This window comes from Aristolochia californica, unplaced genomic scaffold (assembly GCF_029961685.1).
Source record: "Aristolochia californica isolate CCGP_79_NKW_82.1479 unplaced genomic scaffold, dmAriCali1.0.hap1 SCAF_3, whole genome shotgun sequence".
NCBI lineage: Eukaryota > Viridiplantae > Streptophyta > Magnoliopsida > Piperales > Aristolochiaceae > Aristolochia > Aristolochia californica.
Window position 1 is genome coordinate 12,050,552 of NW_027181992.1, and position 13,012 is coordinate 12,063,563.

General features: G+C 36.4%; 1 protein-coding gene across 1 annotated transcript; it reads right to left on the minus strand.

The window, feature by feature from the left end:
- Positions 1 to 9,821: 9,821 nt before the first annotated feature.
- LOC137960077 (glutaredoxin-C1-like) lies at positions 9,822 to 10,133 on the minus strand. Its single transcript, XM_068807550.1, has one exon. The coding sequence runs from the start codon at positions 10,131 to 10,133 to the stop codon at positions 9,822 to 9,824; it is 312 nt and encodes a 103-aa protein (XP_068663651.1).
- Between the last annotated feature and the right edge of the window lie 2,879 nt (positions 10,134 to 13,012).

Sequence of the window (13,012 nt, forward strand, 5' to 3'; positions counted from 1 at the left end):
TTGTCTCTGTCCTCTGTCTTGAATCATTTTCTCAAAGGCCAAGTGTTTTCTTGTTGCCAAACAGAGCGAGCTGAACTGCTTTGTTCTTCCGCTCATTATTCATGTATTATAGGGAAATGATGAGTTCTCATGCATTGTCTCAGTTAATCGTTGAGGCCATACAATGGCAATAAAACAAGAAATCTAGAGTTCCCACATACTTGGTCCAATGGGACCTCATGATAGGACCAGATTTGCATGCTGGCCTTCTTTTCTTCGATCTGTGAAGCAGCACAACCACTAGCCTCGCCAGAATGTTTGTTTTCCTAGCATGAATAGTTGTAATGTGTTTATTTTCATGGATCTAATCTATACATGCTTTCATGTATTAAAAATAAAAGAATACATGAAAAGATAGAGTTAATATAAAATTCACACAAATCAAGCTTATAATTAACCTCTATTTTGTTCCTCATCTTACCACACTCCAAATTCCTGAAATAAAAGAAAGATAAAGAGGAGAAAATAGAAGAAGAAATGGTATGAGGTCTCACTGAAATTCCTCCCACAATCCTCTTTAATGAGGCCAGGAAACAAGGAAGCTAGAGTCTTTCCTAGTGTTTTTCCTTTTCTTTTTTTCTTTATGAACTTGGAGTATGTAAGTTATTTTGGTTCCTAGTTTTTCTATCTCTGTCTGTATTCTTACTTCCAAGAGAATTTATAGATCTCTTGAGTAGTTAAATAACTCCCTATCAGTTAGGAATTGACATCCCAAAGATCAACATATCTCTTCCACAAAAGGAGGAGACAATTTACTAATCTCAGGAAACTACCTAAGATTAATCCTGGCACTTCATCAAAATCCCACCATCTTTTAGAGATCTCCTTTTTGTGAAATTAGTGATGGCCCACAAACTACTTGATGTTTGTGCTCCATTGATGAACTTTAAACCTGAGCAATGGGTACAAGCCCACTTGACCCACACATCCCCTACTTAGGCAATGTACCAAAGGCTTTTAGAGACAACACTAGTCTCTCTTTAGTCCCATATAGTTGACATGCCTCATAAAAGAATATGTAGTCAATGCCTTTATAAATGGATCTACCAACATCTCATGGCTCACAACTCACATCCCTACTACATAATGGTAGTGACTCTCAATGTGTTTACCTTTAGGACTTATTTCACCGTTCTTTAAGGTTGTCATTTTTGCTTGATTATCACAAAACAATTGAATTGGGTCATTAATATAGATACTAAAGTTCAATTCATTTAAAAAACCTTTAATCCATACAGCTTTAGTAGCTGCCAGGCTACAAGCTACAAACTCTCCTTAGTGGATCTAACAACACGTTTTTGTTTTTTACAAACTCATGAGATTGCACCACCACCAAGCATAAACACAAACCTGAGGTCGATTTCCTATCATCAAGATCACTTCCATAATTTGAATCTCTATAGCCAATAGGAACCAACTCATCAACTTGATATTTGAGTTTCATATCTTTGGTGCCCAATACATATCTAAGTATTCTTTTAATAGTTTGCCAATGCAGAACAATTTGATCACTTTGATACCTACTTACTAGGCTTACAACAAAGCCTAAAACAGAGTGTGTACATAGCATGACATACTTAAAACTATTGACTAAGAAGGCATATGGAACATATTGCATCTATAGTCCTTTTTCATCACATGATGGTGCCATTTTCTTTGATAAATTAGTTCCTTTGTAATTTGGGGAATCAATGCTCTTCCATCCAACAACAACAAAGCCTTTCGGTTCACTATCTAGATATCTTTCTTGAGATTGTTATTTTCAAGATTCCATAGTGTTAAAGACTTCAGCTTAAGGTAATGCAAGGAAGGAAGAAGGAGAAGAGAAGAGAAGGACAAAGGAGAAGTGGATGGCTGGGTTAGGAAAAGGGAGGAAGAGAAAACATTGAGAAGAAAGAGGAGGATTAGGGTCGTAACCTTGAATGCCTAATCCTCCCCCTTAAACTTTATTTATAGATGTCAAGTTATAGTAATTATATCAATACCCTTTACCCTAATTGGTGGAAATAAAGGACACAAGATCATAGACTTATTACATCAATGTTGTCAAGGAATTGTCTATCGTGGATGTTGAGTTTATTAGTTGGAAAAGAGGTTTCCTAAGTTAGCTAGTCATTTTGGGATGGGCCTTGGACCCAACTTCACAAATGCCACCTAAGGTTATACATATCTTCTAACACTCCCCCCTCAAGCTGATGGTGATAAGACATCGTAGATTTCTAACTTGGTGCATACAATGGAGAGAATCTATGAGCTAACCAGTTTTGTGAGTATATCAGCAACTTGCCTTCGTGATGAGACATGTTTAAAGCATATAGTACATGTTTATAGTTTCTCTCTAACAAAACAACGGTCAACTTTGTTGTGCTTTATTCTTCATGAAAGACTGGATTGGAGGCAATGTGAATTGTGGCTTGCTTATCACAATAGAGTTCTATAGGACTACCTTTCTTGAATCCCAACTGTTCCAGGAGGGATTTAATCCATAGAAGCTCGATTACTTCATTTGACATAGCCCTATATTTCTCCTCGACACTGGATCATGTAACTACATTATGTTTTTTACTCTTCCACATGATGAAGTTGCCTCCAACTAATGTACAATAACCTGAGTGAATTTTTTATCATTTCAAGATCCAACCTAGTTTGCATCGGCAAAACTTTCAATATTAAGATGACCATGGCATTTATATAAGAGACCATGACATGGAACCTTTCTTAAGTATCTGAGGATCATTTCCAATGCCCAAAAATGAGAAATTTGATGTTTATGCATGTATTTAATAGTGACACTAATAACTAAGGAGATATCTGGTCTAATCACGGTAAGATAGATCAACTTCCTTACCAATCTCTAGTACTTGCCCACATCAACATCTTCTCTAGAACCAACACATAACTTTGCATTTGTATCCATAAGGGTGACAACCCATCATTCCTGAATCTTTAAGTCAAGTATATATTTTATCTGTGACAAGATAATGCCATGCTTGACTAAAGGACTTCAATACTGAGATAGCATTTGAGGAGTTCCAAGTCCTTTGTCTAGAATTCATTACATATTGTTTGCTTGACTTGGCTTATGCTATTTGTGTCACTTCTAGTTAAAATAATATCATCGACATACACAACAAGTAGTACCACACATTTGTTCGTATGTTTGACAAACATTGAATGATCCACGGAGCAACTCGTGAACCTAAATTGAAGCATTTTTGACTGAACTTGTCAAACCAAGCACACAAAAATTGTCTCAGACCATATAGAGACTTCTGTAGGTGGCATACTGTTTGATTTAAGATCCCATGATAATATAGTAGATAATTAGCGCAAGAGAGAGAGAGAGAGAGAGAGAGAGAGAGAGAGGAACCCAGAGATAAAGTGGAGAGAAAAAGAAGAAAAAGAGAAGAAGAGTGTCAGAGAGAACAAGAGTATAACCAAAGTTGAGTGAGAGTTTGAGAGAGAAGGATGGAAGGAGGATTAGGTTAAGTGACGTCCTAATCCTCCCCTCAATGTATTTACATTAATGAGAAAATTGATAATTACATTATTACCCTTTACCCTAAGAAGGGAGAGAAAGGAAAAAAAATCAAAGGTAAATTAAATCATGCCACTATACTCCGATCTTAACTTCCAAAACTCCCCCTCAAGCTGGGGGAGAGAAAACATTGTAGATACCCAGCTTGCTGCATATAGTGGTCTAAATCTTGGATGTGACTGGTTTCATGAGTATGCCTGTGACTTGTCCTTGAGATGAAACATATTTGAGAGATAACATACAAGCTTGAAAATTCTCACGTATAAAATGGCAGTCTACCTCAATATATTTTGTTCTCTCATGAAAGACTGGATTTGAAGTAATATGAATGACTGTCTAGTTGTCACAATATAATTCCATGGAGGCTTCTTTATAGAATCCTAATTCAGTAAGAATGGATATGATCCATGGAAACTCACTGACTGTGTGGGCTATAACTCTCTATTATGCTTTGGTACTAGATCTAGCGATTACATTATGTGTTGATTTTCAGGATTCCATATATCACATTGTTATACAACGGATAGAAGAAACAAGGAGAAGTAAAAGGAAAAAGAAAAGAGACAACCAAGGAGAGGGAGAGAGAGAACATTGAGAAAAAAAGGAGGAATAATTAGGGTAGTTTCTTTCACACCCTCCCCCATCAACTTTATTTATGGATTCCAGAAATATCAATATTATAAGTATACCATTCACCCTAATAAGAGTGAAGAAGAAACAATAAACTTAAACTAATTACATCAGTGCCACCCTAATTACATCATATCTTCCAACACTCTCCCTCAAGCTCGGAGGTAATGACAGTGATCCCAACTTGAAACAAATAACATAGATGTATTTATAAGTTTCTCTATCATGGTGTGCCAAGGATAAGTACGACATTGGGCACAAACTCTAAAGGGTATAAATGGGTGATAAAATATAACTCAAAACTAAACCTCAAATGATTTCGAACAAATATAGTGATAATAATCACTAAAATGGGTAATGCCTGTCATTCACAAGACGATAATAAAAGACCCGAATGTACTAGTAAAAAGTCTTAAAGGACTTAAAAACACCCATATAAATAAAAAGGATCAACCAAAACAATGCTCTAATAGGGTTACCAATAAGTAAGTCAAAGTCAAATAAAAGATGGTAAGAGAAAGGCTGTCAAATAACCAATGGGTAATGGGTAATGAGAAAGACAACATGCCGAGGCCACCATGTTCTTTATTTTCCTAATAAATTCAAAATTTGCATCAGATGAACCAATGCCGACTGTTGGTCAACAGATAATGAACCCAAGGCAAACAACCAATGAGTTGTTCCTCATAAATATGTCTCAATCAAAGAGACACAATAGAAGCAGTGGAAATGGACCAATGCCAAAATAACGTGTACCAAATGTGCAATTGTATATCAACGGATAACTGGTAAATAATGGAAGTCCTTAAGAGTAATAAGGACACTTGAAATTATCCACAACTTGTCCATCAGGAAGTTGTGCCCCAAGAAATATGTTCAATCTGAGTAATATATTGCCAATAATAAGTTGAACCGAATAATAAGCTGAGGTATAACTTCAGAACTAAACGATTTTTGAAACCGAGCAGGCGACGACAGATGATAATTGATGAACTAGTGATATGCTGCAAATAAGCAACAACATGAAACCTGGATTCTTCAGTGGGAATCCAATTAAGTAATCTTCAATTTATCTTATCCAAAAAATATTTACAAAACACTTGTTAACCGTTGATATAGATAGTCCAAATTTGATAGGCTTGATATCCCCCACCAGTAGCAAGTGTCCCTATATCAACAATATATCATCAATGTAACAAAATACAAATTTATTACCACCAATAAACACCAGCAGCCTCTTGGACAACAAGAGACTTCAATAACAACCAAAATTGTGTCTGTTGATAATCAATACATAAAAAAATGTAGATACATATACTAGAAAACAACATATGATAATCATCATAAGAGTGAGAAAATCGAATCCTTAAGAGGACTATGCTGAACTCACGTGTGAATCCATGATACATCATGGAGAATAAATATTGACCAGCTAGATTCAAACAAAAGATGGGCCGGTGCTGATTAAATCCCATTGTTGATTGCAACAACTAATTTACCAGCTTGATAAAAATAGCAATGGTGATATGTTTCAGCAATAAATCAAAGCAGGATTATTAAACCCATTGCTGATTACAGAAGATGACTCACCAACTAGATAAAACAACCATCTTGCTGAAATTCAAAAAGAACAAAAAAGTAGGCAACAAAATAGCAGAGGCACGTAGATGGATCTTCATCATGCTGGAATTTAAAACCATGATGATTCACCAATTAGATAAAGAGATCAAGAGCAGCAATGTCACCCAATTATCTCAAAGGTAAGTGTATTTCAATTAAAACAACAATCACCAATGAAAGCTGTTGTATGAAAGCATCATCATCAAGGAGTAATATCACCAATAAATCACCAAGTGTTAGAATTCAAGAGAGAAGAGAGGGCATCAACTGCTTCTTTTATCAAAGCACGTGGCTATGTGTTATGCTTTGCTGAATAATCAGCAATGTGCTGAAGTATGGCAGCAACATGTTGATAACCATGCCTTGAAGATGGATTAAAATCCTTTTGATAGGAGCTTCAATGAGTGGTAGCAATGACCATCAAGATTCGAGTGGACATAGCAGCAAGAGTTGTTGCCAATTAGGAAAGGTAGAACCACATAGAGCAATCTAAATCTATTCTTCAGCTACCTTGATTTCAAACTTCATCGTCATCGTCTCATCGTCTCCAACTAGAAATCTCATTGTCTGTATAAAGTCTGCTACTGGTAATCAACATTTGCAAATACCTCTCCAACAAGAGAAGATAATTGGTGCCAGCGGTAAGAAGATGATCACTACTGTAAGCAACAGATTGTAGCAATGCTAGCAACAAGAAGATAATCACTGCTGTAAGCAACAGATAGAAGCAACGACAACAGAAAGAAGATAATCTCAAAGGCTCAAGTGTAATAATTTCTAAGGCTGGTAGAGCTATAACACTGTCTGATACATAAACCAAACAGATGGCTGCTGCAAAGTAACTCCCATGGCTATTGCAAAGTCATCTCCTTTACTTTGCTATTTTATCCAGGCAGATAAAGAGGAGCAAAGTGATTTCCAAATCCAAAGCCTACTCCAAGATATGATCGATGATAAGCATAACAACGTTAACAGAAGCAACATTAATGACTACACCCAAGAAAAAAATAGTAGCAGAAAATGTAAGACAATAGAAGACAATAGACGACGGGTCCAAATTTCTGATTTGATAAGATTATGATCAGAACAATTACTGTGCTGAACCGAGAAAGACTTGATAAGGATTCTATCTAATTCTCGTAACTTCTTGAAAACAGGAACGTTGATCAACCATAGATATTCAGAGATAACAAGAAGATAAATACAATATAATTTGAATCAAGTGCAACCACAAACCAGATAAAAAAACACATAGTAGAAAGACTACCATGTTGCGATAGAAAATAATTTTTTTATCCACGACGATAAAATTACTGGAAACCAAGATCAATAAACCAAACCGCCAGGGCAGCAAAGATAGGGAAAAAATAGATAGATTGATCATCATATTGATCATCAACTGAGCAACAATAAACAAAATAGAGAAGAAGATGATTCTCAGAATAAGACTCCATCAGATTTCATCAAAATAATAACGCCTTCATGACACATAATCCAAGGAGGAAAAAATAATTAGAATCATGAAAATCACTGCTCTGATACTATGTTGATTTTGAGGATTCCATAGATCACATTGTTACAAAAGATAGAAGAAAGAAGGAGAAGTAAAAGAAAAAAGAAAAGAGACGACCAAGGAGAGGGAGAAAGAGCAGGTTGAGAAAAAAAGGAGGAATAATTACGGTAGTTCCTTTCAAACCCTCCCCCCATAAGCTTTATTTATAGACTCCAAAAATACTAATATTACAAGTATACCCTTCATCCTAATAAGTGTGAAGAAGATACAATAAACTTAAACTAATTACACCAGTGCCACCCTAATTACATCATATCTTCTAATACTCCAGAAAGTAGACTTGAAGATCTTTAATTTGGTATATAATTTGATATGTAAAACTCTCATCTTGAATCATTTTTGGTTGATTTATTTGCATTATTTTACAATAGGACCCTAGTCGACTCCGATGGGGATATTCTTACACAAAGATCAGATTGACTTGAAAGCGATAATCTGATAAATCATTGGATGTACAATCTGAATAAACTAATTTTTTATTCTATAAATGGTTGAGACAAAGAAGGTCCCATAGAAGGATGACTCTAATACCAATTGATTAAAACCCCTTGTGGAAGGTCCTATCTTTTTCTTAAAATTGCAAGGAGGAATTAAAAGAGAAAATTTAAGAGAGTTGAAATAAGAGAGAAGAGAAGAAGAGAGAGAGAAATAAAGTAGAGGAGAGAGGGAGATAGCGTGGGAGCTAAATGTAAAAGAGAGAAGAAGAAAGAAGAAAAGAGATGAGAGGTGATAGGGAACTAATTGGAGAAGGGAAAGGGAAACAGCTTGACTAATTTTTCATTTAGCCAACACCCCTATTTATACTTTTCTCATTGCATTATTTGGAAAACTCGTAGGATTCTCCAATTACATTAATCAAGGGAAGATTACATAATTTAAAGAGAGATTCTAGGAAACTACTAAATCAAATAAAATCTTATATCTAGAGATCTTTCAAAAAGGGGAAAATAGAACTCATAGAGATATTTTAAGAAAAAAAGAAGAAGTAAGACTTCTTTGATTAGCCTTTTGAGATTCCAGATCTACCCTTGAACTTTCTTCTCATGCAAAATCCCTTTTTACCCCTCAAGCTTTATATCTCTCATACATGTGCATCATTTGCTAATTTCCTAATTGATGCCGTTCTTTCTTCCTTATTCTCTTGCAAGTGACGGCCTTGCATGCTTTTTCCTTGCTTCTTCTCTTAGGTTCTTTTGAGGAAAATTGAGTATCCTATCAGAGTTTTAGCTGAAACTCTTAGGGTTTAGGGTTTACTCTTAGCAGTTAATTATAATGATGGATAACGAACTAGTCTATAGGAAGTTTGGTTAGAGAAGGCAACTTTACATTCTCTAAAGTGCAAATTCTGCATTTGAATTCAAGTGGGAGTTTAAAATTAATATTTGAGATTCAACATTTTCTGACCCCACTAAGAACATCACGTCCATTTCTCAAAGGCTTAACCTTTTGCCTTTCCTATGAGTAGATTTTTAGATCTAACTTTTTTTTTCATAACCTTTTCTTTTCAAATCTATCAGAGCCAAAAGGAGATAAGAGCAAATTCGCATTGGTTGCTTTGAGGTAAAGAAGAATGAGCTGGAGTTTCCTAAACCAAGTCTCAGCCTGAGAAAGAATCATGGACGCCCAGTCATATAGGTTTCATATGAATAAACCACTTCGATTCCATCTCATGCACGAATGCTTTACATATCGTTCTAAAAAGGTTTTCAAAACACAAGTGGTTCCATTGCTGAAATTTCTGAGAAGGAGACTGGCTACATGCCAAGGCAACCATCTTAACTCTTAAGAAATTAACATAGAGGGAATGAAGGGTGTGTTCATCCATGAGCAACTGTGGGCCTCAAGGAATATTTGATATGCGTTTGCCGAATCATTTTCTCTTTAAAAACACACGATAGGATACCCTACAGTCCAACTTTATGAGGAACTCGATTCATTCAATTTTTTTTCTTTTAATTTGTTTAAGTTCGTTCTTCTTGTCCCCAATTCGTTGCCCTTAAAAAGAATCCGAAAAGTTCAACGCAGACAAATGCTTTCACCAGCCTTCGCAGTGAGAAAGATGAAGAGGAAGTTAGGAGGGAGATGCTCCCACTTTGCCTCCTGGCAGAAAATTAAGTGAAGAGGAGAGAAAGCACAGGAATCAGGATTACTATAAAAGAAAATGCAGAGATTTCATTGCTAAACTGATAGCTAAGTTTACAACAGGAAAATACTACATATTATTATCAGCAAAACGCTTACTATATACCTCCTGGGAACTCTCTATGAAATGTGATTCCTCCATTGGAAAAAAAATGGAGGATGATCACGGTACAAAGGGGAGAATGCAGAAAGCTACTAACTCTCTACTTATTTATTAGAAGCAAAAACGTCCTCTATCCCGTGCATGAACAAACGGAAGAGAAGATTTTAGTATATAAACTAGAGCCACAGACCTCCTTCTCGCTTGAGGAGTGGCACCAGAGATCCACTGAGGTGGAGGGACATAACCTCGTCAGTAGAGCCTACCAGACGGCCGCCGATGAAAACGGTAGGCACGGCCGGCCGGCGACCAAGCAGATTGACAAGTGCCTTCTCCATCTCTTTTCCTTTGGATTCTTCATCGAGCTCATAAACGGCCGGATTCACCCCGAGTTCATAAAACAGCCTCTTGATGGTGTGGCACATGCAGCAGGAACTGAGACTGAAGATCACCACGGCATTCTGAGAAGCCAATCTCTTAATAGCTTCCATCTAGAAATTCACTGCTCCTAGGAGAGTATTTAAACTGGGTTGGATACAAAATCAGGGAGGGATGTACTAATAAATCGAAATTCGAGTAAGAAATGTAAGAACAGTGATCAGTTAGGAAGAGGAAAGGCAGTTATTGAATGAGGTGAAGGAATGAAACACAGAAGAAAGTCTAAAAACTTGCTCTGAATCAGGAGAATCAAAATGTGGGCAGAAGCAGCAATCGGAGAGAAAAGCCAAACTGCTGCAGAAGTGTACTCTCGCGATTGAAAATGGAGAGTTAGGAAGGAAGGAATGAGCTGAGTTAGCAGGAAACGAATGCTTTGTCGTGAGTAGCTTGGAAAGCTTGATGTGGTGAAGAAGAGAACCTCAGTCGACTTATTTATACAGTCCAATGGGGATGGTCGATACTATTTTTTCCATTATAAAATTGAGAAAAAGAATGTTCCATAGATGTCTAGATTTGGTGCCCATTGCCCAAAATATCCCTCATCATTTCTTGAAAGTGACACTCGCTAGTAAACGACAGTTCTTGGGGTTTTCTGAGTCAAATTTTCGGAATCAAGGTTATCTATATTAATATGGATGACCCTAATTCAGTTTAATGGTCAGATGCGGCTCACAACTCTTAAAGGGAAGTAAATCTAATACTCTTAATTAACTTAACATAAAGTCTTTAGAAGAAAGAGATTGATTCCCACCGGGAGAAAGGGCACCCCTCCCTTGTAATTAGTTCCACACTTCTCCATGGGCTAGTGAATCCCATTTCAAAAGTATCGGGGTTTTTTATTATTTATTTATTTTTAAACAAGTAAGAAGTTAGATTAATGAGTATAAAGATCTTGAGTTTATTAGTCGGGAAAGAAGCTTTCTAAGTTGGCTTAGTCATTTTTACGGACAAAGAGCTCTATTTCTTCAGCGATTGGAAGGAGGATTCATTAGTCAGTTTATAATTTGAGTCTGTCTCAATCACTCACACAGTTTGAGTTCGACTCTGTTTCAATCTCCTTGTATCATCTGTATCTCTGTCAACAAACGAGGACGTTGAATCATTACGGGTAGTCCCCTGATCCTCTTCCCAGACACGATATTTAATGTACTTTCCACTCTTCGTTTTCGTCATAGTCTACCATGGCTGAGTCATTTTTCAGATACCAAAACAAAACGTTTTTCATTGTACAGCCTACCCTAATATAAAGTTCTTGAGTAGTTAAATCTAAAGAGAGAATGAGCACCAGTTACATTGGTTGAGAAATGTGCTCTGCCGACTTTGCTGAAAGAGTCCGTGATTATCAGAGTGTTTTTTTTTTTATACGAAATGCTAATCTTCCGCAGGTTCTCAACGGATAAAGATTTGCTGGTTCTTCGAGCCTTCTATTTAAGGCAAATCAAGAATCAGAAAAATGGGAACTGACGGTGCGCTTGGCTGATTAACTTTTATGATTGTCTGCCATGGCCTAAGATGGGTTTTTATTTTTTAAAGTGTTAGGCACTAATCTGTTCGATGAAATGTATTTAAGATTAACAAGGACCTTCGTCTGCTCCTTTACTGTTAATCTTACGATGGAATATTGAGCAGCGTTTTCCTTGGTATTTTAGTAATACAAAGGTGACCTTTCCAAAGAAAAAAACGTTTTTATAGAGCAGCACAGATTGACCAAAGATATTGCATCTTTTGATCCTTAAATAAACCCTCTTTTCATCTTTCTAGCAAACCCAGAAAACAAAGCACCCCTCTCCCAAAAAAAAAAAAAAAACTTTCAATAAAATTTCAACTAATCAGTTAAGGTCTGTTTGGAATCCCATGGAAAAGAAAAAAAAAATGAGAATTTGATCATTATTATTCAAAAAAATAGTTACTGGAAAGGAAAATTTGATCGTTATCTCATTTTCACCAATTATTTTTAGGAATAATAATAGTCAAAATTCTCAATTTTTTTCTTTTCTTTTCTAGGGGTTCCAAACAGACCTTTAGTTCCGACTGATTGATCATTGTTGAAGTTTAATTACAACACCCTCAAGGGGGGGATAATAATAAGCCCTCATTCACTAATTCAAGTCCAAGAGACATGAAGCAAGCATCGTCTTACCAAAGTGAGAAATCGATTAGCCAACCCAAGTAGCCAGGGTCCCACACGAGAAAATAACGTGGGTGCCGACACATGGCACCGACTGTACGGGGCAAAATCCATGGTGATACAGACACATAGCCACTCTAGGAATCAAATTTAGTCAGGTGTGGTGGGAGAGAGCCTTGTAATCTAATCCGATTATCCCCAAGGATACGATGATACACTTAAAATGGGCAAGGAACCTTGGAACCTGCCGTCAATTCATGTGGTATTCACCTAAACTTGTGAAACATTTCTCCAAGAGCAAAAAAGATGGGAATTTTTCCCTGGGCTTGTGTGGCCCTCTCTTTGATGTATTCCTTGGTATCTTTTAAAGGGAGTCAGCTTTTCTTTGAGGGAGGGGAGGAATATGTAAGGCCAATTTGTACAGATGTGTACCTCACCACCCCAATCTGTGATGCCACCATTCGACCCTGCATTCCTCTTTATCCAAATCTAAAAAAGTTGGACATTCCTCCACCACTCTCCTTTTGCAACCTCTTTGATCACTTTTTCCATGTCTATGTTTGCTCATGCCTGTACCATTTATATGCATGTCCAACAATATCCATCATTCTTATTTATTTTGTGTTCTTTTCGATTTTTTCCCCTTATGTTTCTTATTGGAGCAATCGAAAAGTCATTTTTTTCCGATCTATTTTAACTCTATATTGGATAAGAACAATGGGGTGAAATTTTTTATATTCCACTTAAAAATTTTCATTTAAGTGATTTATTCTTTGTACCATTCCTATTTGTTTTTCTTTTCGG